Source organism: Pelobates fuscus, chromosome 4 (genome assembly GCF_036172605.1).
Source record: "Pelobates fuscus isolate aPelFus1 chromosome 4, aPelFus1.pri, whole genome shotgun sequence".
Taxonomy (NCBI): Eukaryota; Metazoa; Chordata; class Amphibia; order Anura; family Pelobatidae; genus Pelobates; species Pelobates fuscus.
The window spans coordinates 371843450-371871371 of record NC_086320.1 but is presented as its reverse complement, the minus strand read 5'-3'; the positions used below and the strand labels follow the sequence as shown (position 1 = coordinate 371871371).

The 27922-nt window shown below is 42.0% G+C and overlaps 1 protein-coding gene across 3 annotated transcripts in view; it reads right to left on the bottom strand.

The window, feature by feature from the left end:
* LOC134609190 (mitogen-activated protein kinase kinase kinase 3-like) overlaps nucleotides 1-27922 on the bottom strand; it is a 123608-nt gene that overhangs the window by 58253 nt on the left and 37433 nt on the right. For 2 of the 3 annotated variants that reach the window (XM_063452725.1, XM_063452726.1), the window contains exons 2-3: nucleotides 25249-25308; nucleotides 11521-11618 (exon numbers count right to left, since the gene is read on the bottom strand). In XM_063452725.1, the coding sequence (XP_063308795.1) occupies nucleotides 11521-11618; nucleotides 25249-25252 (102 nt within the window). In that variant the 5' untranslated portion in view covers nucleotides 25253-25308. The remainder of the gene's footprint in view (nucleotides 1-11520; nucleotides 11619-25248; nucleotides 25309-27922) is intronic. The other variant, XM_063452727.1, reaches the window with a different exon arrangement.

Genomic DNA, 27922 nt, shown 5'->3' with positions numbered 1-27922 from the left:
GTCTTTTTCGTATCCCAGGTTTTCTGGCTGTCCGGCGCTCTGTCCGGTGGATTGCCTCAGAGTTTACCTGGATGTCACGAGTTCCCTTCGCTCTGCCGATCTACACGATTTGTTCATATCTTTCAAGTCGCCTCATCGACCGGTTTCTACACCTACCCTGGCACGTTGGATACGTGAACTGTTATCCTCTGCGGGTATAGACACCTCTGTGTTTACGCCCCATTCTGTACGAGGAGCGATGGCTTCTAAAGCCTCCTCAGTCGGGTGTCGTCTGGAGGATATTATGCGGGCGGCAGATTGGTCCAGAGAATCGACTTTTAGAGACTTCTATTTCAGACCTATTGAACACATAGCATCTCGAGTAGTTGCACAGCTTTGAACTTGCATAATATGAGCCTCCGTGTCTTTAATAAAATTCCCAGATTTTACTAGTAACATGACGTAAAGTCATGATTTTATTAAAGACACGGAGGCGAGTATTATTCCCTCCCGCCCTCCCGGGTGGAATGGGGATACGAGATGCCTGAGACTCTACGGGTTTTTGCTGTTCAATTAGGTATGTATTGATTATATGTGCTTATTTATATGATTGGATGGTTTGGTACATCTTATTATGTTTACTAATTATTTATCTTTTGTATTTCAGAATCCAGTTTATTGTTTGTGACTCCTTACAATGTTGTTTGGTAAGTCTACAGTTTTGAGTCTGGAAATTACCATATTTTTCTGTCTTTTTTAGCTTGATGTTGTCGCATTGTTCCTGTTTCCTGTGCTGATCAAGTAGGACATCGTTCTTCTTACCTGGTCTTCGGTTTTCGCAAGAAAGAGGGGGATTGTGGGAGACACAGGACTTATATAGCCACTTCCTCTACCATGTGATCGGCTACCCGTTATGCCTATACAGTTTTTCTTTCATTTTTGACAATATTTATATTCCTCTATCTTTGCTGCTGAGGAAATAAAGAAAGAGTTATGCATAATACTCGCCTCCGTGTCTTTAATAAAATCATGACTTTACGTCATGTTACTAGTAAAATCTGGGAATTGTTAATCTGAGGTTTAGAATATAAGTATAGCAATATTGGGTAAAAATAGCTTTTATTCATTGTTGATTTGGATAAACAATAGTTTGCACGAAATTAATCACGGTTATAAAAATATTGTGTATGTGTGCGTGTTTGGGTATATTATATATTTATAAACAAGCACACATACACACAAATACTCTCACGAAGTTTGTTTCTGTACAACTTCCTCCAAACCTTAGATACCACTATTACACGTTTATTTTTAAATCTTTACTGATCCAAACAATATTTATAAATTTAGCTTCACAAACCGCAATCAGCGAGTTCAGTAACTATATTGAGGCAATATCTTTCGTCACCAGCCTGTAAGAAGCAATTTGTCATGTCTGCTTTTTAAAAATCTCCGAACATCCTGTGTCGCTAACAATATACATTGTACCCCTGATTGTCTACTATACCCTGGGAAAGCTGAAGGAGTTATCTGGTTATAAAGAAACATTTCAGATCACTGAAAATCTACAATATAATATTAAACTCACAGGAACATTTGACCACATGATAGACATATCTTAGCATCTTACTAGGTGCACTGTGTAGGTTAGGTTACAGTTATACTGGGTGGGTTTATATTATTAAAGGGACACTCCAGGCTCCCACACACGTTAGGTGCACTGTGTAGGTTAGGTTACAGTTAGTTATACTGGGTGGGTTTATATTATTAAAGGGACACTCCAGGCTCCCACACACGTTAGGTGCACTGTGTAGGTTAGGTTACAGTTATACTGGGTGGGTTTATATTATTAAAGGGACACTCCAGGCTCCCACACACGTTAGGTGCACTGTGTAGGTTAGGTTACAGTTATACTGGGTGGGTTTATATTATTAAAGGGACACTCCAGGCTCCCACACACGTTAGGTGCACTGTGTAGGTTAGGTTACAGTTATACTGGGTGGGTTTATATTATTAAAGGGACACTCCAGGCTCCCACACAAGTTAGATGCACTGTGTAGGTTAGGTTACAGTTAGTTATACTGGATAGGTTTATATTATTAAAGGGACACTCCAGGCTCCCACACACGTTAGGTGCACTGTGTAGGTTAGGTTACAGTTAGTTATACTGGGTGGGTTTATATTATTAAAGGGACACTCCAGGCTCCCACACACGTTACATGCACTGTGTAGGTTAGGTTACAGTTAGTTATACTGGGTGGGTTTATATTATTAAAGGGACACTACAGGCTCTCACACAAGTTAGATGCACTGTGTAGGTTAGGTTACAGTTAGTTATACCGGGTGGGTTTATATTATTAAAGGGACACTCCAGGCTCCCACACACGTTAAATGCACTGTGTAGGTTAGGTTACAGTTATACTGGGTGGGTTTATATTATTAAAGGGACACTCCGGGCTCCAACACACGTTAGGTGCACTGTGTAGGTAATGTTACAGTTGGCTATACTGGGTGGGTTTATATTATTAAAGGGACACTCCAGGCTCCCACACACGTTAGATGCACTGTGTAGGTTAGGTTACAGTTAGTTATACTGGGTGGGTTTATATTATTAAAGGGACACTCCGGGCTCCCACACACGTTAGGTGCACTGTGTAGGTTAGGTTACAGTTAGTTATACTGGGTGGGTTTATATTATTAAAGGGACACTCCAGGCTCCCACACACGTTAGATGCACTGTGTAGCTTAGGTTACAGTTAGTTATACTGGGTGGGTTTATATTATTAAAGGGACACTCTAGGCTCCCACACACGTTAGGTGCACTGTGTAGGTTAGGTTACAGTTAGTTATACTGGGTGGGTTTATATTATTAAAGGGACACTCCAGGCTCCCACACACGTTACATGCACTGTGTAGGTTAGGTTACAGTTAGTTATACTGGGTGGGTTTATATTATTAAAGGGACACTACAGGCTCTCACACAAGTTAGATGCACTGTGTAGGTTAGGTTACAGTTAGTTATACCGGGTGGGTTTATATTATTAAAGGGACACTCCAGGCTCCCACACACGTTAAATGCACTGTGTAGGTTAGGTTACAGTTATACTGGGTGGGTTTATATTATTAAAGGGACACTCCGGGCTCCAACACACGTTAGGTGCACTGTGTAGGTAATGTTACAGTTGGCTATACTGGGTGGGTTTATATTATTAAAGGGACACTCCAGGCTCCCACACACGTTAGATGCACTGTGTAGGTTAGGTTACAGTTAGTTATACTGGGTGGGTTTATATTATTAAAGGGACACTCCGGGCTCCCACACACGTTAGGTGCACTGTGTAGGTTAGGTTACAGTTAGTTATACTGGGTGGGTTTATATTATTAAAGGGACACTCCAGGCTCCCACACACGTTAGATGCACTGTGTAGCTTAGGTTACAGTTAGTTATACTGGGTGGGTTTATATTATTAAAGGGACACTCCAGGCTCCCACACACGTTAGATGCACTATGTAGGTTAGGTTACAGTTAGTTATACTGGGTGGGTTTATATTATTAAAGGGACACTCCAGGCTCCCACACACGTTAGGTGCACTGTGTAGGTTAGGTTACAGTTAGCTATACTGGGTGGGTTTATATTATTAAACGGACACTCCGGGCTCCCACACACGTTAGGTGCACTGTGTAGGTTAGGTTAAAGTTAGTTATACTGGGTGGGTTTATATTATTAAAGGGACACTCCAGGCTCCCACACACGTTAAATGCACTGTGTAGGTTAGGTTACAGTTATACTGGGTGGGTTTATATTATTAAAGGGACACTCCAGGCTCTCACACAAGTTAGATGCACTGTGTAGGTTAGGTTACAGTTAGTTATACCGGGTGGGTTTATATTATTAAAGGGACACTCCAGGCTCCCACACACGTTAAATGCACTGTGTAGGTTAGGTTACAGTTATACTGGGTGGGTTTATATTATTAAAGGGACACTCCGGGCTCCCACACACGTTAGGTGCACTGTGTAGGTAATGTTACAGTTGGCTATACTGGGTGGGTTTATATTATTAAACGGACACTCCGGGCTCCCACACACGTTAGGTGCACTGTGTAGGTAATCTTACAGTTAGCTAGACTGGGTGGGTTTATATTATTAAAGGGACACTCCAGGCTCCCACACACGTTAGGTGCACTGTGTAGGTTAGGTTACAGTTAGTTATACTGGGTGGGTTTATATTATTAAAGGGACACTCCAGGCTCCCACACACGTTAGATGCACTGTGTAGGTAATGTTACAGTTAGCTATACTGGGGGCCTATATTATTAAAGGGACACTCCAGGCTCCCACACATGTTAGATGCACTGTGTAGGTAATGTTACAGTTAGCTATACTGGGTGGGTTTATATTATTAAAGGGACACTCCAGGCTCCCACACATTAGATGCACTGTGTAGGTTAGGTTACAGTTAGTTATACTGGGTGGGTTTTTATTATTAAAGGGACACTCCAGGCTCCCACACAAGTTAGGTGCACTGTGTAGGTTAGGTTACAGTTATACTGGGTGGGTTTATATTATTAAAGGGACACTCCAGGCTCCCACACACGTTAGATGCACTGTGTAGGTTAGGTTACAGTTAGTTATACTGGGTGGGTTTATATTATTAAAGGGGCACTCCAGGCTCCCACACACGTTAGATGCACTGTGTAGGTTAGGTTACAGTTAGTTATACTGGGTGGGCTTATATTATTAAAGGGACACTCCAGGCTCCCACACACGTTAGGTGCACTGTGTAGGTTAGGTTACATAGTTACATAGTAGTTACATAGTTAGATAGCTGAAAAGAGACTTGCGTCCATCAAGTTCAGCCTTCCTCACACCTGTTTTTTGCTGTTGATCCACAAGGCAAAAAAAAAAAAAAGAAAAACCCCAGTTTGAAGCACAATTTTGCAACAAGCTAGGACAAAAAATTCCTTCTTGAGGTTACAGTTAGTTATACTGGGTGGGTTTATATTATTAAAGGGACACTCCAGGCTCCCACACATTAGGTGCGCTGTGTAGGTTAGGTTACAGTTAGCTATACTGGGTGGGTTTATATTATTAAAGGGACACTCCAGGCTCCCACACATTAGGTGTGCTGTGTAGGTTAGGTTACAGTTATACTGGGTGGGTTTATATTATTAAAGGGACACTCCAGGCTCCCACACACGTTCGGTGCACTGTGTAGGTTAGGTTACAGTTAGTTATACTGGGTGGGTTTATATTATTAAAGGGACACTCCAGGCTTCCACACACGTTAGATGCACTGTGTAGGTTAGGTTACAGTTGGTTATACTGGGTGGGTTTATATTATTAAAGGAACACTCCAGGCTCCCACACACGTTAGATGCACTGTGTAGGTTAGGTTACAGTTAGTTATACAGGGTGGGTTTATATTATTAAAGGGACACTCTGGGTGCCCACACACGTTAGATGCACTGTGTAGGTTAGGTTACAGTTAGTTATACTGGGTGGGTTTATATTATTAGAGGGATACTCCAGGCTCCCACACACGTTAGGTGCACTGTGTAGCTTAGGTTACAGTTAGTTATACTGGGTGGGTTTATATTATTAAAGGGACACTCTAGGCTCCCACACACGTTAGATGCACTGTGTAGGTTAGGTTACAGTTAGTTATACTGGGTGGGTTTATATTATTAAAGGGACACTCCAGGCTCCCACACACGTTAGATGCACTGTGTAGGTAATGTTACAGTTGGCTATACTGGGTGGGTTTATATTATTAAAGGGACACTCCAGGCTCCCACACACGTTAGATGCACTGTGTAGGTTAGGTTACAGTTAGTTATACAGGGTGGGTTTATATTATTAAAGGGACACTCCAGGCTCCCACACACGTTCGGTGCACTGTGTAGGTTAGGTTACAGTTAGTTATACTGGGTGTGTTTATATTATTAAAGGGACACTCCAGGCTTCCACACACGTTAGATGCACTGTGTAGGTTAGGTTACAGTTGGTTATACTGGGTGGGTGTATATTATTAAAGGAACACTCCAGGCTCCCACACACGTTAGATGCACTGTGTAGGTTAGGTTACAGTTAGTTATACAGGGTGGGTTTATATTATTAAAGGGACACTCCAGGCTCCCACACACGTTAGATGCACTGTGTAGGTAATGTTACAGTTAGCTATACTGGGTGGGTTTATATTATTAAAGGGACACTCCAGGCTCCCACACACGTTAGATGCACTGTGTAGGTAATGTTACAGTTAGCTATACTTGGTGGGTTTATATTATTAAAGGGACACTCCAGGCTCCCACACACGTTAGGTGCACTGTGTAGGTTAGGTTACAGTTAGCTATACTGGGTGGGTTTATATTATTAAAGGGACACTCCAGGCTCCCACACATTAGGTGTGCTGTGTAGGTTAGGTTACAGTTATACTGGGTGGGTTTATATTATTAAAGGGACACTCCAGGCTCCCACACACATTCGGTGCACTGTGTAGGTTAGGTTACAGTTAGTTATATTGGGTGGGTTTATATTATAAAAGGGACACTCCAGGCTTCCACACACGTTAGGTGCACTGTGTAGGTTAGGTTACAGTTAGTTATACTGGGTGGGTTTATATTATTAAAGGAACACTCCAGGCTCCCACACACGTTAGATGCACTGTGTAGGTTAGGTTACAGTTAGTTATACAGGGTGGGTTTATATTATTAAAGGGACACTCTGGGTGCCCACACACGTTAGATGCACTGTGTAGGTTAGGTTACAGTTAGTTATACTGGGTGGGTTTATATTATTAGAGGGATACTCCAGGCTCCCACACACGTTAGATGCTGCACTGTGTAGGTAATGTTACAGTTAGCTATACTGGGTGGGTTTATATTATTAAAGGGACACTCCAGGCTCCCACACATTAGGTGTGCTGTGTAGGTTAGGTTACAGTTATACTGGGTGGGTTTATATTATTAAAGGGACACTCCAGGCTCCCACACACATTCGGTGCACTGTGTAGGTTAGGTTACAGTTAGTTATATTGGGTGGGTTTATATTATAAAAGGGACACTCCAGGCTTCCACACACGTTAGGTGCACTGTGTAGGTTAGGTTACAGGTGGTTATACTGGGTGGGTTTATATTATTAAAGGGATACTCCAGGCTCCCACACACGTTAGATGCACTGTGTAGGTTAGGTTACAGTTAGTTATACTGGGTGGGTTTATATTATTAAAGGGACACTCTAGGCTCCCACACACGTTAGATGCACTGTGTAGGTTAGGTTACAGTTAGTTATACTGGGTGGGTTTATATTATTAAAGGGACACTCCAGGCTCCCACACACGTTAGATGCTGCACTGTGTAGGTAATGTTACAGTTAGCTATACTGGGTGGGTTTATATTATTAAAGGGACACTCCAGGCTCCCACACATTAGGTGCGCTGTGTAGGTTAGGTTACAGTTATACTGGGTGGGTTTATATTATTAAAGGGACACTCCAGGCTCCCACACACATTCGGTGCACTGTGTAGGTTAGGTTACAGTTAGTTATATTGGGTGGGTTTATATTATAAAAGGGACACTCCAGGCTTCCACACACGTTAGGTGCACTGTGTAGGTTAGGTTACAGGTGGTTATACTGGGTGGGTTTATATTATTAAAGGGACACTCCAGGCTCCCACACACGTTAGATGCACTGTGTAGGTAATGTTACAGTTAGCTATACTGGGTGGGTTTATATTATTAAAGGGACACTCCAGGCTCCCACACACGTTAGATGCACTGTGTAGGTAATGTTACAGTTAGCTATACTGGGTGGGTTTATATTATTAAAGGGACACTCCAGGCTCCCACACATTAGGTGCGCTGTGTAGGTTAGGTTACAGTTATACTGGGTGGGTTTATATTATTAAAGGGACACTCCAGGCTCCCACACACATTCGGTGCACTGTGTAGGTTAGGTTACAGTTAGTTATATTGGGTGGGTTTATATTATAAAAGGGACACTCCAGGCTTCCACACACGTTAGGTGCACTGTGTAGGTTAGGTTACAGGTGGTTATACTGCGTGGGTTTATATTATTAAAGGAACACTCCAGGCTCCCACACACGTTAGATGCACTGTGTAGGTTAGGTTACAGTTAGTTATACAGGGTGGGTTTATATTATTAAAGGGACACTCTGGGTGCCCACACACGTTAGATGCACTGTGTAGGTTAGGTTACAGTTAGTTATACTGGGTGGGTTTATATTATTAAAGGGACACTCTAGGCTCCCACACACGTTAGATGTACTGTGTAGGTTAGGTTACAGTTAGTTATACTGGGTGGGTTTATATTATTAAAGGGACACTCCAGGCTCCCACACACGTTAGATGCACTGTGTAGGTAATGTTACAGTTAGCTATACTGGGTGGGTTTATATTATTAAAGGGACACTCCAGGCTCCCACACACGTTAGATGCACTGTGTAGGTAATGTTACAGTTAGCTATACTGGGTGGGTTTATATTATTAAAGGGACACTCCAGGCTCCCACACACGTTAGGTGCACTGTGTAGCTTAGGTTACAGTTAGTTATACTGGGTGGGTTTATATTATTAAAGGGACACTCTAGGCTCCCACACACGTTAGATGCACTGTGTAGGTTAGGTTACAGTTAGTTAAACTGGGTGGGTTTATATTATTAAAGGGACACTCTAGGCTCCCACACACGTTAGATGCACTGTGTAGGTTAGGTTACAGTTAGTTATACTGGGTGGGTTTATATTATTAAAGGGACACTCTAGGCTCCCACACACGTTAGATGCACTGTGTAGGTTAGGTTACAGTTAGTTATACTGGGTGGGATAATAAGCAGAACTATGCTCGTTGGCTGAATGGATATGGTGTTTGCAGTTTTCAATTACAAATAAAACTAACTGGTGAGCAGAATACTACTTCACTTTCAGGATTTATTTTGCACTATACTCACTTTGGAGAGTTTAATTATCAGTTTATTACATGCAAGAATTTTTTTTTTAGGAAAAAGGAGAAAAAACACCAGCTTTGCATTATTCCGATGTTGCCAATCCTGTAAACGTATTCACCATTCCGATCTTATCTCTCTTATTATTGCTATATTTATTATTGTTTATAAAGTGCCAATATACTCTGCAGCACTTTCCTCGTTTTTACACCTTTTTTTGAAACGAAAAGACAATATTCAGCTTACAACAAAAAATGTGGTGCAATCCATTAATGGGGTGGAACGACAATGTAAATGAAAATGGCTGCCCCAAGAATAGGAGATATGAAAGAAATTAGGTTCACTATAGGGTCTTGGCTATAGCCAGCAAACTCTCCATCTCTTGGACTATAACTCCTATGATCCTCAGCTAACAGGCCAGATTAAAAAGTGTTTGCTGGGGTGGCTAACACAACCGAGGTAAGGAAAAAAACATACCTCTGCGTCACTTTCACTTGGCGGCAACTGTCATCCCATGATGCCTTGGGCACACACGCATGCCCCGTCAACGAGCCATATGCAATTTTCTCTAGCAGTCCCGTTAGCGTGCATGCACGATGTATATGGCATTGCAAAAGTTAATTACCTTAAATATTTTTTTTTTTTTTTTTAAATCTCTCGTGCAGAGGGAACTTGCTGGCATTTCGCATCTGGACTGCCCATATGGGTGGGACCAGTCTGATATTCTTCACATATGTTCCCTCTGTAATGGCACAAGATGAGCTAAAACCAGCTTGAGATCTGAGCGGGGACCCACCGAAGGGCAGGCTAATTGAGCTGTTTTCCGTTCTCACTTCTCTTGCTACTTGTTTTTCTATCCTTAAATATTAATATTCTGGGATCAATAAAATGAGCATTGATAAGTTGGCCAATGATAATATTGGATGTACTTGCTAAAATCTAAATACAGCCTTCCAGACTAAATACTTTGATATCATTATAAATGAGAAATGTTAATCCTTGAAGCATTCAAAGTGTTAAATACTGTAATTTTTCCATTATCCTTGGAGCTGCTTCCATCCCCAGGCCCTGCTGCCCTCACTGGCAACGAACGCACTGGAACGCACACTGCGCATCCCTCGTTACACAGTTCTGTTCGCCGATGACCTTCCTTTTCCTGTTGAGGTCCCCAGCATTCGCCAAACCTTGCTAGACGCAAATGTTTGTTAATGTTAGGGGTCAGGGGTCAGCTCGGCTCTTCGTTTAATCAAAACAAAGAAACTTTCCTTCTACTCCCCAGACAAAAACGACATCTTTCCGGTGTTTGCTATCTCTGTTAGTAGTTTTTTTTTGGTTTTTTTTAAGAGAACGATTGAAAGTATATCAGGGACATTCCAGGCACTATATTTACTGGTGTAAACATGTACAGAACCCAGAAATAAACCACAAAGACTTTCTTCATGCTAGTAAAGATGTAATGAGAGATGTGCTTTTTGTTTGTGTGGATTTCTAACTTTCCACTTGCTGTGTCTTGGAAATTAAAGGGACAGTCTAAAAACACCAACATCACTGCAGAATATTGTACAACTTATTGTACAGATTATTGTAGTGGTTATGCTGCAGGGAGTCTTTGGGTACAGCTGCTCTGGCTTTTGTCAAACCATGTTTGAGTGATCTGACACAATCTATTGTTTGATAATTATCTCCACAGTAATGGCTGCTGACGAGTCGTTAAAGATATCCATGCGATCATATCAAACCATTACAATGTTTTTCATTAAAAAAAACTTCTGGCATTATTGGTGAGGGGAAAAGCGGGTCCTATATTATGTCATGCAGTGAAGCTTACGCGATTGCAAACCATTGACAATACTTTACAAAAAAAAGTGATCAATATACCCCAAAACATAGCAAACTTAACAAAGCGCGTGGCCAAAACAAACACGGCATAGATCTCACAATATTTGAAAATGATTTCTGTTTGATCGACTAGGACAAGTACAAATAAGCATGTTACACTAAAAAACAGAGAGGATACCAACACAACAAATACACATTTACACTACACCCAAAATGTATGCTTGGAATACACTTAAAGGAACACACAGATTCCACGTCAATTTAGCACTAAATATGTTATTCCCACACGTCATATATTATCATCCTTATCATGATGTCATTCAAAAGGCTGCAAATGCACCATTTTATTTGCCAATTAACATTGTAACCCTGACATACTTATCTTGAGATTGTGCGATTAACTAGAAGGACAAAAAGTTAAGCCCAGTTATGAGTTGTTAGTGATTTTTAACTTGATTGCGTTAGCAACAGAAATCTGTTAAAGCAGCGTTGCAAGCACCATAAGCAAAACAGCTTGCTGTAGTGGTTATGGTGCCACAAGTGCCCTAGCCCCCCACAATGTAAACAGTCAAATAATTTTTGAACGGTTTGACTTCTTTAGCGGCTCCGTCAGGCGCCGCTCCCCGCCTACACTACTACCACTGAAAAGCTAGAAGTTCCTAAGCACGGGCTAAGCTAAGCAGGAACTTCTGTCAGCTCTCCTGATCTACGCCCTACAACAAAAGAATAAAGTTAATTACCTGTTTGTTATTCTTCTTACGACTGGTGTCCAGCAAACCGCCACATCTGCCCAACGCAGCCAGATCTTTCATGATCAAATTAAGAGCTTCTTCAGCATCTGAAAGATACATTCATATTTCGGATTAGTGACATTAGCACCTACTCCAGCTAGCTATAGGAAAAGGTATTCATGTGGGACCCACGTCATAAACAGTAAGTGCACACAAGTCCTTAGATGGCGTTAGAGAGCTGATGTTTCCTAATGGTAACCATTACTTAGCTAGAATCTCCCGGGGTTATTATTATTATTATTATTGCCATTTATATAGCGCCAACATATTCCGTAGCGCTTTACAATATTATGAGAGGGGGATGTAACTATAAATAGGACAATTACAAGAAAACTTACAGGAACAATAGGTTGAAGAGGACCCTGCTCAAACAAGGTTACAGTCTATAGGATTATATGTTTACCTTTGGTTATACGGAATATGTTTGTGCAAGCCCTTATTCCACAAGAGTGGGTCTTCTCATTCTGGGACATAAATTCAGCCATTTGAATTGGCAGGAGGAGCTCCTTTCTAATTGTATGTGTGTGAAGACTTTCATGTCTTTCATGTCTGTAACTCACTTCTGTGCTAAGTAATATATTACTCAAATTATTATATTTACACATATTTACTAGCTCTTTCAATATATCCTGTACATAATCCCAACATTCGCCTTTCTGTACTGATAACTGGATTCATGCATAAATTTCAATTTCATTGGATGCAATTGTTCATTAATCAATAGATACATTTTCCTAAAGCTGTGATTACAACGTAACTTGCAATGTGTTTACAAAGTTTACAAAGTAATTATTCTTCAGTTCAGCATTCACACGATCTGTATCCAAATTATCTTATTAGTACAAAGTTCTATGTAGATTTAAAGAGAATATGAAAATTCAAAGAAAAATAAAATATATCTATTTTAATTAAAATGTATTTATCTGGCTACAATCAATTCTAGGAAGTTACAAAGCCCATGACATTGCTGATGTCACAACCATTGCTATAAGTACTCCTACAGTGCAGGAGGAAGGGGCTCGCCAAACTAGATTTACATATAGTGCCCTCAAATAATCACACATGAACTCTATATCAAGATATAGTCAGAGACACCGTGACATATATGGATTAGGTCAAGCTTGGAGTGACAATCCTATTGTGGAACCGCAGTGGTGGGTCTTCAGAATCTATAGAATATAGAATGCACACTATATAAATCGCAAAAACTATAAATGTATTATGTACAAAAAGTACCAAAAAGATATACAAGAAAAATAAATAAACACAATGACAGAAGCAAGGGCAAATATAATAAGATAATGGTAAATAACCAAGAAAAATTCCTTACAAGCCACAAGACAGAAACACGAGTCACCAAACTCCCCAACGTTTCAGCACCAACTGGCTGCCTTTATCAAGGTTACCTGGGTCTTCAGAATCTACCACATTCCTTAAAATCACCATCAGTACCCATGTGGTACTTCTCAATTCTCACTCGTAGCCCCCTTATAATGGAACAAGCTCCCCCCTCACAGGCAGTCAGCCACCTATTTCTCCACAAAAACTCCTGAAAACATATATCTCTTTACCAAAACATTCTCAAAACAATCTGTAGTGCGGTCGTCCTACTACACCAACACCCTTCACCCTACTACACTAACACCCCCTCACCCTACCACACTCACTCCTCACCTTGTCAAACTCACCATCTAACTCTTTTCATTTTGAGGAAATTTCCTTTTGAACAATCATAATTTATTGTTATCAAAAAATAATTAATTAATGCTATTTTTTGGTTCTTGTGTTAGCTTTTTATTTCAGTATCATATTATATCCTCGTTTAGTCTTTCTGCCTGAATTAGTACACTTTATAAATTCAACTACAACAGAAAAAAATCAAATAACAAAAAAACAAAAAGGTAGCTAACTACCGTGGCATTGTAATGCACATACATACACAGTGATTTGGCAATATAGAGGTTAAAACACATGCATACGCAGTTTAACCCTTTAATGATGTTTAATGTCTTATATATATATTTTCACATTTGAGTAAATCTGCGTGTTTGGTAAATGTAATATTTGTTATTAAGCTCTGAGACGTCTGTGTTGGAGGAGAGACACCAGAGGCAAATTTGTGAATTTAGCAAAAAATGACTAAGTGTTGTAAGTTCTCCATTTGTGACTTTCAGATTGAATCTCAAAACTCTACAAGTAGAGGTCAATAAACCGATGGCAATGAGTAAGTCAGAGGTAGGCAACCTACGGCACTAGTGCCGTGCACGGCACTCGAGGTGTCTTTGCACGGCACTCAAGGCTGCTAGAGCCAAACAGGCTCTGGCCTATCAGGAGTCCCAGTAAAACTTCAAATATCTGCTAATACGAAAAGATGGTGAAGGACAATCCTCAATTTAAACATTGCAGCACATAGAGGAAATGATCTCAGATCACTTCCTCCAAGCACTTGTGAATGGGAATCCACAACGTAGTATAGCAGCCTGCAGCTGCTGTTGCAGCTCCTGTTGCAGCTCCTGTCTTTGACCTGTACCAGGCCAGCCTGGTCCCCACTGGAACCCAGGGAAGCCAACCATACTGCTAGATATACACAGATATTGTGGATCAAACCAAGTGTTTATCTGCGTATCTGCTCCTTTCCAAATTGTTAAAATAAATGCGTGCACGTTTTGAAGTAAATTACACTGAGACACAGGTATCAGGTTAATGAAAAACTTCGTAATGTTTACTCAGGGGGCGGCAAAAATACAAAGGCAAAAATACATCATATGCAAAAATGTAGATAACAGAGAGAATACATCTCTAATTGGTTAGGTGTTAAGTGTCTTATCTAATGCACATCCTACGAGGCGTGATGTCACCATCATCCCGGGATTTTACTCCGGATGTAGGCTCCATCTTGTTATACGAGGTAGTTAGTCCGTGGGAGCGGGTGCTCTAGCAGCCATTTTGAGTAGATAATGAATACAGGTATACACAGTAAATAGACATTTTTACTATCACTAATTTACATTCATAACACAGAAATGAAGAATAACCCTCCCCTTATACAAATAATACTAACAGCCCACACACACTACCTGCACAATCGTAACCCACTAACAATCCACATACATGCACACAAACCCCACATGCAGCCTTTCACATGCAATACCCCAAACAGCCCACACACACTACCAAACACACAATGTGACATATCCATCCACACACAATTCCACAAGCAGACCTCATACACAGCCCACATTCATATGTATCATACACGATACCATAAACTACTAATGAACATATACAATATAATAGCTCATATACGCACAAATACAATGATGCAAAGCAACTGCAGTAAAAATAACACGCAGAATACGGCAGCATACACACCTAAATTTTAAAAAATAGGACCGGCACGCTACGGGACCTCACAATCCTATATCGGCACAGTGCTGCTAAAAGGTTGCCTACCCCTGGAGTAGGTCATAAAGTCACCTAAAATGTAAGGGAATAGTCAAGCCCCCCATTCACACCTCCAGCCTCACTCCCTACAATAATTAGTCTGTGGCCACTTGTTACTATGGGACTCATGGGAGCCAACTTTTCTTGTTTTTCAACTATCTGCGCAATAAAGTATTGAATACTCCAGGGCAGGAATAGAACCTGCAGGTACTTGAATAAAGATATAGCATATGGCATAACATAAACACCGTCTCCAGAGAACACAATGAAAGTTCCTGTCAAGCATTATTGAAACCATGCACGTTAAAGGCAGCCTCTGCTCTGGTGATAAGAGAATGACGTGTGCGGATTACTGGATTTCTAGAGCAAAGAACGCCAAACAAGGCTGTATACTTCCAGGAACGGTTTATTAATCTTTCACAAAACATCTCTCATGGAAATAATAATAAAAAAGGAAAGTTATGGAAGCAAACAAAATGTTAAACACTAGAAAAAGCTATAAAAAAAAAAAACAAAGAAAAAAAACCAAACATGTCCATCTACTAGAGAATATTACACATTCTAAAGGGGAATTAAGATACATTTGGTAATAACCATTTTTCCCCCAAAACATTTTTAAGATTCCCTTGTGGAGAAAACCCTGACTTCAACAACAATCTCTCAACCTCTGTCAACTCCAAACCTCTTTATCTCAGCTGATCATCTTACATAGTAGACTCTTTCCCCCCGCCCCCCCCCCCCCCCCAAGACATTTTGATATTCTTTTGATCTTGTGTCTTTCCATCTCTGTACATTCTCTCAATTCGATAACCTGTCTTCTTCTCTTATTGATCACAACCGGCTAAATTGTAATCATGTAAGATCTACAAACATCAACAACCTTCAAAGGCCCTACCAAAACGATGAGGCTCCCACCTCTCTTCTATATCTCTCACAACAAAAACTCCAAGACATGGTCCATCACCATAGGTCCAATATGTCCTCAGTTAGTTGCAGAATACTATCTCACTAACATTGCCGCTCAGCCACTCTCCAAAACCACTAGAAGATGTTTTTGTTTAGTCACAGAAGACAGAGGCTTTTCTCTTCTTTTTTCTTCTATTCTAAAACACTGAGTTTTTTTAATACCAATTTTACCTCATCCCTTCATCCACTGTAACATGCCCTGCTTCCTACAAATATACATGGAACTTCATCGGGCTTGTTTATGTTCTTTTCACTACTTACTGGCCTCTCTAAAATGCTTGGCACTACTTTCAGAGGGTACCAGCTTTTTACCGAATGCCAAATCTCAAAATTTGCAATAGCTACTTACTAATCACTAGCTATTCTCTATGGGAGCATCTAGCCTCTACATAGCGTCTACTTTCCAAATGGTTTACAGCCCTGGCATTCCTAACTAATGAAGGCCGCTAGCCCCAAAAAATTTAACACAAGACTCTTGGCTGGTGGAAAGTGGTTAATAACAGCTAAATCACAATACATCCTACGGAAACAAAAGAAAAATCTCATTCCAACACTGAGGCTAAGCTGTACTGGTCAGGCTCGACTTACCTGTTACTTGCCACAAAGAGTGAAGTGCGCATGCATAGATAGGTCTGTGTTCCTGTGCTTTACCAGCAGGATGATAACATGCGTGCGTTTAACACATTTGCAAACCTCATAATAATTTGTAACTGCTACACGTTACCAGCTATTTTTAAAGGAACACTTGAGTCACCATAACCACTACTGTCTTTGCGTTTAGTTTTCTGGATTTTGTCAATGTTTCTGAGCCCTTGCTTGTTTTTTTTTTTTTTTTATGTCAACCTGATTGAAACAGTTTTGGGTAAAAAAAAAAAAAAAAAAAATAGACTTACTTCACTCAAACATGGTTATTTTCTAAAATGTTCATTCAAATTTAATTTTACCGTGAAATAGGTGAACTGAAACAATTCTCTAATTCGGCTTTTCTTCCAATGTCGACTACTTTGGCCTTAAATTTCAAATTCTTCTTACTTTAGTAAATAACTGAGTGGCCCTTCTATACACTATAACCACTACAACAAGCTGTTGTAGGTATGAGATCATTCCATGAAATTAATAAATTACATGATTATTTAGAGATGGTTCTGAAACTTGAGGCGTGTTTTCGACTACCCTTCCTAAACAAAACCCCTCATTTTTAGATTGTTTGTAAAAATATTTTCCAGTAACTTGCAGCAAGTACGACGTAAACCAACAAATCACCCTAGTTTTTTGTTAGTTTTTTTTCTACATTATACGTTAGTAACTTTAAATATTCAATCTAATAACTTAAAAGGAATAGTTAATGAGGTGGGAAAATGTTTTATGCCAATTCAAAAATACCCGGAAAAGGCAATATTATGCCAATTTAAAAATGTCACAAATACACACAGTGACAGTAACAAAGAGACAAAAAAAAAAGGAGCCGAAAGACTTGCATGTAATACCAGCAACATTCAAACACAACATACTACTTTAACCCCTAAAGGACACATGACATGTGTGACATGTCATGATTCCCTTTTATTCCAGAAGTTTGGTCCTTAAGGGGTTAATAAGACTCTAGGGCAGTAAATACGTTTCCTGTCCTGAAAGGGAATAATGGTAAATGTGCTATTACCTGTCTTATAGCAATGCACTATTCGGAGTTAACGAACCATTTCAGCTATAAATTTCTGGTGACAGTAAGTACGTTAGGGACACTCTAAAACCGCTTAATAAGACTGATTTTATTAAAATAATCCTAAAGGCACCACGCTGATTAGAATGGGCCAGGATGTCTATGGCAGTCTCAGATCCTGTGAACGCGTGGAAAACATTCTGCAATTTTAGAAACACAAACAAAACGTTAGCCATTAACTCATTTGATATCTCCCTGGATTTTAATCTCTGCGCACACTGATTCATACAGTCACCGATTCTTTCTGCGTTCTCTGTGGGGAAGTGGTCTCACTTGACTTCCTGTACAATTGTCTCAGTGACACTATGTCACCATGCCCCGTGATGCAGAATTCGGAAGCATGTCTCACAGACACAATGTTTCAGCTGGGTCCGACAGTCAGACTAGCAACAGAGGGTTGGCTGTTCTAACTTGAAAACGTTTTTCGGATTTTATTGGCCGCAGTAAAAACAGTTTTAAAGGCTCACTCTGAGTACCATAACCACTACAGTTTACAGTAGTACATAGGATGCAAGGATGCTGTTGGTTTTCAAACTGCAGACTCAATATAGGGGCTCTCCTGGCACTCGAATGCAGCCCATCACTGCCATCCAAGCATAGGTGGATAACATGGAAATGAAAGTTACCTTCCGTTTGATCTGAACACAAGGTGAAGGGACCACGCTTTGTGAAACAGAACACACGTTTTCTATTTTATTTTGGGTTTTTTAAACTTCACAAAAAAAACTTTCAAAAAGGATTTGAAAGAAACGAATAAAATGGGCACCCAACTAAGTCATGGACAATAACTACTTTAAATGGCCACTGAAGATTAATAACCTGAAATGCTCTGTTGCAGATCTGCCCTCTTGTCACACCTCCATGAATACCTCTATAACAAAAACATCCTTCTCTGATTATTTAAAAATGCTGAGAAACAAGCTTCCATTGTTGCATTTGTCCAGGTAACATGCTGGAGCTGCCAAACCCACCTTAAGGGACACTGCAGGTTACAATGTCATTGGTAGGTGGAAGTTATAGGGCTTTGTATCTCGTAAATACGCAATGCTAGGAATGCAAACATAATGCGTTCTATAAAGGATGTATCCTTAAGTAGGAGGATTGGGACACCCACACAGCAATAGAGGTCATTGTAATTTGCATCCACCAGGAAGTAATATAACATTATATAGCAAGAAACATTCCTTTTCAAAGGCGTCATCACGGACGAGAGGCATAGGATAGGTAGCTCGGATCACTCCACCTGCAGAGCGGTACTTGGCATACCTGTTACTGACAGCTGAATATATACTATACTATATACATCAGACTGGGTTTTTGCCTTCTTTTGGATCAACAGCAAAAACATGTGTGAGGAAGGCTGAACTTGATGGACGCAAGTCTCTTTTCAGCTATCTAACTATGTACTATATTGTGTGAGTGTGTGCGCATGTGCGTGTATACACTTTAAATCTAACATATTCTATATATATCTATGCACTATAAATGAAATATATGTACACAAATTAAAAAAAATACAAAAACTATAGATTACACATGTAAAAGGGGGTTGATTTTTAGACATTGGTTGAAATATCAATTTGGTTTTAATATGCAATAACATATTTAGAGAAATTCTAACATACATATGTCATTGAATGAACTAACTGTGCAGTGTTACAAAACAACTTGCAACTAAAATCCATTTTAAGGGCACTTCGAAATTAACCATACAGTCAAAGCTATACCGGAGTGCAGGGGAGGGCTGGCAGCCTTAGGCCTGGGGGGCAAAACCAGTCAAGTGGCCCATTGCGCCACCAAATCAGTTCACCATCCATGCCCACCTTTTTCTGGTTTTATAACGGATATTGATGTTATGCTAATCAGTAGCTCTTTGCCATACCCGCTCCTTCATGGCTCTGACTTTCAATGTTGTCAGAGCACAGGCTGAGAATCTCTGAGCCTGTGCTCTGACTCACTAACTGAGCGCCGGAACCACGAGGGAGAGGATATGATCTGACTGCACCTACTGCTGGTGCGCACCAGTGGACCACCAGCGAATCGTTTAAACTAAATATGCTGGTGTACCCAACTTGTGAGCTGTGTTGGCCGCCGGGTGCCTCTGTTGTCATGGCACCCTGCGTGACCGCACAGCTTGCCCACCCCAACGGCTGGCCCTGCTGACACACACTGACGTTACTACTTAGACATCCCTCAATATTAATACAGACATCAGAGTAAACACCAATAAACTGTGGAAACAGAGCGGATCCCCCCCAAATTTATAAAGGTTTGCTTAGAGGATTTATTGTAAGATTAAATCATGCCTCCTCCTCTCTCTCCCCCATGCGCTGCTCTGTAGGCTGGGAGGAAGTGAAGAGTAATCACAATCTCCCAGCACAACGCCACCTGTGGCTGCATGGGGAACAGCTGTTTAATGTAATGCTTGCAGGACGGCCAGCTGCCGCAGAACCTCTTTGTTTCCGTCTCTGCAAAGGGCTCCAGGCACTGCTTGTTGTGAGTGTGAGCCACTGTAAATTAGGGGCAGAGGGCACTTGCACTGCGGTCAAGACGGGTCTGGGCAGGAGGAGAGTGCAGTGCAATCAGTGAACTCCCCCTCCTGTGGGTCACCAGTAGACTGGTGCACCTGCCCGTGATCAGAGCCGGTGCAAGGATTTTTGCCGCCCTAGACAAAATATAAATTTGCCGCCCCCCCATGTGACATCACAATGCCCCACCCATATGATCTGCCATATGAACTAACGCCAGTGCTGCACACAGTGTGTGTTTACATTAAAAAGCCTGCAGGGACCAGCTATAGACACCACAACCACTTCATTAAGCTATAGTGTCCCTTTAATGTGAGGTAAATTATAGGTTAGTGTCACTAATAATATACTAGATTGCCTACTTACAATTAGATGAGGATGATGATGAGCTGCAGTTTGGCTCCACTGGTCTGGTGTAGAACAGGATCTCTGGAGGCTGTTTGCAACTGTGGTCACAAAATTCAATGTTCTGGGAGAATTAGAAGCAGCTCCATTTTTGGGGGGCCTCTTACACAGCTCAAGGTCTGGGCCCCAGGGCCTGACGGTGGTTATGCCCATAAGGCCCACTCATAAGTCCACTTATATGTCCCACCCACCCATGAGTTCGCTCACAGGGAGTGGAGTGTGTAGGGGATGTGTTATGTGTTATTGTAGAGGATCTAATATGTGTGCTTATGGTATGTAGTTTATAGGGATACCAGTTTGTGCAGGTGATGCAGTGTGTTTGTGTGTAGTGGAAGCAGTGTGTATTTGTGTATAAGGGATGTATTATGTGTTTCTGGTTGTGTGTAAGGGATGCATTGTGTGAATCTGTGTTTGTATGCATAAGGGATGCAAGGTGTGTGTCTGTATGTGTGTGCATTGAGTGTAAGAGATGCATTGTGTTTCTGTGTGTATGTAAGAAAAGCAGTGTGTGTGTGTTTGCATTGTCTGTTTCTGTGTCTGTGTGCAAAGGATGCATTGTCTTTGTGTGGGGGTTGCATTGTGTGTGTGTAATGGATGCAGTGTGTGTTTCTCTGTGTGTAAGGGAAGCATGTTGTGTTTCTGTGTATGTATAGGGATGCATTGTGTGTTTCTGTGTATGTATAGGGATGCATTGTGTGTGTGTGTGTGTGTGTGTGTGTGTGTGTGTGTGCGTGTGCGCATAGTGTGAAAGAGCTCCCTGTCTTGCCCCCTGTCCTATAGAGCTGTCCCTTCTGTCCCTTAGAGCTAACCCTCCTACTTCTTCTTACTCCCCCTTCTTCTTCTTACCCCCTCTTCTTCTTACACCCCCCCTTCTTCTTACCCCCTTCTTCTTCTTACCCCCTCTTCTTCTTCTTCTTCTTACACCCCCCTTCTTCTTACCCCCTTCTTCTTCTTACTCCCCCTTCTTCTTCTTACTCCCCCTTCTTCTTACTCCCCCTTCTTCTTACTCCCCCTTCTTCTTCTTACTTCCCCCTCTCCTTCTTACTCCCCACTCTCCTTCTTACTCCCCCTTCTTCTTATCTCCCCTCCTTCTTACTCCCCCTCTCCCTCTTCTTACTCCCCCTCCCCCCTCTTTTTCTTATCTCCCCTCCTTCTTATCTCCCCTCCTTCTTACTCCCCCCTCTTCTTCTTACTCCCCACTCTTCTTACTTCCCCCTATTTTTCTTACTCCCCCTTCTTCTTCTTACCCCCTTCTTTTTCTTATCTCCCCTCCTTCTTATTCCCCCCCTCCCCTCTTACTCCCCCTCACTCTCCCCCTCTTCTTACTCTCCCCCCTCCCCTCCCCTCTTCTTAATCCCCCCTCTTCTTATTCCCCCCCTCCCCTCTTCTTATTCCCCCACCTCCCCTCTTACTCTCCCCTCCCCTCTTCTTATTCCCCCCCTCCCCTCTTCTTATTCCCCCCTCCCTCTTCTTATTCCCCCCCCTCTCCCCTCTTCTTATTCCCCCCTCCCCTCCCCTCTTCTTATCCCCCCCTCCCCTCCCCTCTTCTTATCCCCCCCCACTCCCCTCTTCTTATCCCCCCCCATTCCCCTCTTCTTATTCCCCCCCCCCTCTCCCCTCTTCTTACCCCCTCCCCTGTAGCGTGGCCGAGCTGATTTCCGGTCCGCGGTGCCCGGCCAGAGTGATAGGAAGGTGCACACTCAGTGTGCACTTCCTGTCAGTCCGGCCGGTTACAGGAAACAGAAACTCCGCGCGGAATAGGAGTTTCTGTTTCCTGTAACCGGCCGGACTGACAGGAAGTGCACACTCAGTGTGCACCTTCCCATCACTCCGGCCGGGACCGCGGACCGGAGACCAGCTCGGCGGCCACGCTACAGGGGAGGGGAGGGAAAAGCAGCTGCAGCCGTCTGAGTGCTCTTTACAGAGCGCTCAGGCGGCTGCAGCATTTAATGGGCCGGCCCGCCGCGGTCGGTCCTAAAAGAATTTCGGGCGGCCTGGGGGGCAATTGCCTCCATGCCCCCCGGCCCAGCCCGCCCCTGCCGGAGTGGTTTAAATCCCAAATTTAATGTAAAATTATGAATGTATTAGAATGGCCCAGTTAGAGCCTGGACCGCCGTCCATCGAGAGTAAATTAGGCCTTAACCATTTCCAGAAACTGTTTTTCTCTGGATGAGGTTTTAATATTTTTCTGTGCATTTACCAATTCCTATAATAATAACAAAGTATTTAACCAGGAAAGGTACATTCAGATTACTCTGGTTTCCAAGTACGTCCTGGGGATGTTACCTTAGCCCAACATCCAGGGGCGGTTACTATCACCTAATTTAATGGTACACTCATTTTATCTACCTCGGAAGGATGAAGGGCTGGAGTCAACCCTGCCGGGATTTGAACCTGCGACCCAAGAGTTAGAACAGATTCTGCCGCTGCATTAGCCCACTGAGCTCTTTCACCGGCGAATTCCTAGAATTAATTTACAAATGATGATTGTAACAAATCCCCATATATGTATAACCGCATACAGAGACATGCATGGGCTTATGGGGTAACGTCACTGTCCACTTAATAAAATGATTGGCTGAGCTACTTCCTGGTCTCGACAGAAATCACTGCAAACACTGGACAGTGGACATCATGCAAATCCAGGAACTTTTAAGGTATCTTTTTTGTTGACATTTATTTCTAATTTATTTTTTAATGCATTACCTAGATATTTGTATTATTTAATTTCTCAGCCAATGAAAATAATTGCGATAGCCAGATGTGATTGCTACTATGAGGTGCATAATCACACCAAACTCATTTGTTTTCTGTAAAACGTGTATCCAGAAATGTCAGTGTGATCATCACAAAGTACACTGCGAGATTTCACTGCATGTCCTTAATCTCCCCGATCCCGAGGCCTCTGGAGAAAGACACAGCTCTGGCTGACAGCTCACACCTGGTTAACTATTAACACCAATTCATTGTGCAGTCAAGGTTACCAAACAAATAAAGATAAATGTCAGCAAATTCTATAAAATGCTGTAATACAGGGCCTCCCTGAGTAGGACAGCAGAGCAATTCTGCAGAGCACAACAACATTCCTCCCACCATATCAAATGGAAAAAACGAGGAACACTTTCATTTTAGGGGTGTGCGTGAGGGCTGTGGGCCGGAGCGGCTGTAAAATTGTATGTGACTTACTAATAACTATTTATACAACTAAATGTGATTTAGAACAAGGACAATGTATCATATATGCTCATGAACGACTGCAACTTAATGTAGTTGTTCTGGCATCTATAGCCTGTCCCTGCAGGCTTCTTAATGTAAACACTCCATTTTCAGAGAAGAGGCAGTGCTTACATTGCTGCTTAGTAACACCTCTAGTGGCAGTCACTCAGACAGCCACTAGAGGTGCTTCTTGGATCAGCGCTGCACAGTGTGCAGCACTGTCGTTCGGAGTCTCCATGCTCTGCAAAGATGCTTTGATTCACTGCATCTCTATGAGGAGATGCTGATTGGTGCAGCTCAGCATTTTGCCGTGCATGCACAATAGCATTCCAATACTTTCCTACGGATTCGAGATTGTCAAATTTGGTGATTTCAGCCATGGAGGCAGAGTGAGGCGCTACGAGATCAGCACAATGCTGGAAAAAAGGGAATAAATTCACCTTTTTAATGGGCCGTGGGCAGCGGCCGGCTGAGGCAGCAAGGAGGTGGCCGACTGAGGCAGCACGCAAGGGAGCAGTAATGTTTCTGCAACTCCTGTATTCCTGCTCTCGCTGTTTAGTGATGCCGGGAGCCGGAACCCAGCCCCGGCATCACCACAGACAGCGTGCAAGGGGAGCTGCAGGAAGATTAGAGAGCAGCCCAATAAAAACCCCAGGGAAAGGTCCACTTAGCTTTTTTAATGATAGGGAGGCTGGGTGGACATAAATTGAAATAAACATGTCAATTTGTGAGTGTATGTGTGTTTGTCAGAGTTTGTGTGTGTTTAGGTACCTGTCGTCCCCCCCCCCCCCCCTTCCTATCACATGAGAATGGTGATTTTACTCAACTTTTTTCCCACGCTGATGCCGTTTTCGCCACGGCTGGTCCCGTCTCCATGACTGGGATCATCAATCTTAATGGTCTCAGCTAAGCCAATGCATTCCCATAGGAAAGCATTGGGAGGATATTGTGCATATGGGTAACATTCAGCGTCTCCATGTCCAGAGCATGGAGACACTGAACGTGGGTGCTGCACACTGTGCAGCGCGGTCACAGGACTCTAGTGGCAGTCTGAGTGACTGTCATTAGAGGTATTACCAGGTAGCAATGTAAACACTGCCCTTTTCTATGAAAAGGTAATGTTTACACTGAAAAGGCTACAGGGACAGGCTATAAACACCAGAACAACTACATCAAGCTGTAGTGGTTCTGGTGACTATAGTGTTCCTTTAAGAATTGCATTTTTCTCTTTGAAAAATTAACTTTACTAGTTGGAAAAAAAATGGATCCTAACTTTTTGCTGGCTCCTCGGTTCCAAACTAATTTGTCAAGCCCTGTTCCTACAGTGTTCCTTTAAGAGCCACTGTTTTATTGCTTAGTTAGCACATATGTATCAAAATAAATGTATTTACTGCTTACCCATATTTAAGATAATATCAAGTCGGCATTCCAGGTAATGTCTGTCAGTGCAGGTTGAATCTGAAAGAAGAAAAACAAAATGGACGTTACACAAACTGACCAAGGCTTGCAATATTTATACGTAGATTCTGAACACTGCAACACAATTACTGAGAAAGCTGTAACATACTAAGTAAAACTATCAGTCACAGAGGAATGTTATATTAGAGCAGGGGAAGGCAGCCTTTCAGCAGTACTGTGCTCTAACTAAATATCGAAGTCCCTCGGTGTGCCAACCCAAATTTTGTATGTGTGTATGTTGCCGTATTCTGCCTGTGTTATTTATGGGTGCTGCAGCGACTTTGTAACATTGTATTTGTGCGCATGCAGACTGTCCTATTGTATATGTTCATTAGTAATTTGTGTCATTTTCTATGATACCGATGAACGTGGGCTGTGTATGGGGACTGCTTGTGGAATTGCGTGTGTGGATGATATGTCACAGTGTGTTTGGTGGTGTGTGTGTATGTGTGGGGTTGCGTGTGGTATTGCATGCGAGAGGCTGCTTGTGGGGACTGTGTGTGTTTGTATGTGGGTGGTCAGTATTATTTGTATGACGGGGAGGCTTATTCTGCAATTTTGTGTATATCTAGTGTGTTGCTTCCTTGGGATTCAGTGGGGACCAGGCTGGCCAGGTAGAGGTCAAAGGCAGGATCTGCGATAGTTGGTGGGGGCTGCTCTACTCCAGTACGGATTCATGTTCACAAGTGCTCGAATGGTAATTGAGAATTATCCCTCACCACCTTTTGGCATTACTTTAACCGCAATGTAAATATAGCATGCAACAAAATATACATACCTCAATAATACAAATAAATTAAAAAACATTGAACCAGGTAAGCAACATTTAGCATTATATATTAAAGGGACACTATAGTCACCAAAACAACTTTAGCTTCATGAAGCAGTTTTGGTGTATAGCACATGCCCCTGCAGTCTCACTGCTCAATCCTCTGCCATTTAGGAGTTAAATCCCTTTGTTTATGAACCCTAGTCACACCTCCCTGCATGTGACTTGCACAGCCTTCCATAAACACTTCCTGTAAAGAGTCATCATTATCCTTCTTTTATTGCAAGTTCTGTTTAATTTAGATTTTCTTATCCCGCGCTATGTTAATAGCTTGCTAGACCCTGCAAGAGCTTCCTGTATGTGATTAAAGTTTAATTTACAGAGAAAGAGATACAATTGTTTAAGGTAAATTACATCTAATGGAAGTGAAACCAGTTTTTTCACGCAGGCTCTGTCAATCATAGCCAGGTGTAAGAATGGCGGCATAAACAGAAACAAAGTGATTTAACTCCTAAATGGCAGTGAATTGATAAAAAATGGAAACAGACTGCTTGTGGGTAGCTAAAGGCATTACCTTCAATACAGCTTACTGAAAAAGGCAACAAAATGTAAAAAGAATGTCTTCATTTGAATAAAATACCCACATACAGTGAATACCATTAAATCATACATTTATACGGTCATTTAAAAAGTGTTATTGCAATCTTTACCAATATCTGGAATGCTAACATAATGCCAACTGTAAAATGGTATAGCTCATTTACTCCTGTCTGTAGGAATGATATCACTCATTAAAACTACCTATACTGTTAGAAAGGAGAGGGTAGCTGTCTTGTTCGGCACACTTGCAGGCAATACATTGGTCACCAGGAAATTATTCCTAAAATATAAATGAGGGTGAGTGAGGCTTTATAGACAAAATTTTGTTCTGGATATACAGGACAGTAAAAAAGTTTATACTTTATTCTGTAAGTGAAGGGATCAACAATTCTTGACGAGGTATCCTGGCAGCATGGGAAAAATTAAACAGACTGAGAATAACATTAAAATAACTATTTATAGGTGACTATTTTCTTCACAGTGCAAAAACTAGTATAATATTGAATTTTTACGAGGCACTTTGAAAGTGCAAAATGTACAGTTTTTGGTAGGAATGTGTCCGGTACAACACGTACAGTTTGTTTCTTTCCACAGTGGCCAACTGGATGCAAAATGTTTCCTAATGCTAATCCACAGTTAAAACTCAGCCACATAAAATACTAAGTGTAGCCCTGCCAATGATCCAACAACACGGGCCTGCCAATGATCCAACAACACGGGCCTGCCAATGGTTCAACAACACGGGCCTGCCAATGATCCAACAACACGGGCCTGCCAATGATCCAACAACACGGGCCTGCCAATGATCCAACAACTCGGGCCTGCCAATGATCCAACAACACGGGCCTGCCAATGATCCAACAACACGGGCCTGCCAATGGTTCAACAACACGGGCCTGCCAATGGTCCAACCACTCAGGCCTGCCAATGATCCAACAACTCGGGCCTGCCAATGATCCAACAACTCGGGCCTGCCAGTGATCCAACAACTCAGGCCTGCCAATGATCCAACAACTCAGGCCTGCCAATGATCCGACCACTCAGGCCTGCCAATGGTACTGTCATGGCCGTTACCAGTAATTCCTGTCTCTTCCGGGTTGACGGACTGTAACCACACCCCCTCTCTGACGCGGTCTTAGTGCGCTACATAATGCGACCGCGCCAGACAACAGACGCTGGATTAATGAACAGCGTACCGCGGAATTAAACCGGCTGCAACTCTTCTCTACAATTTACCTGTGTACC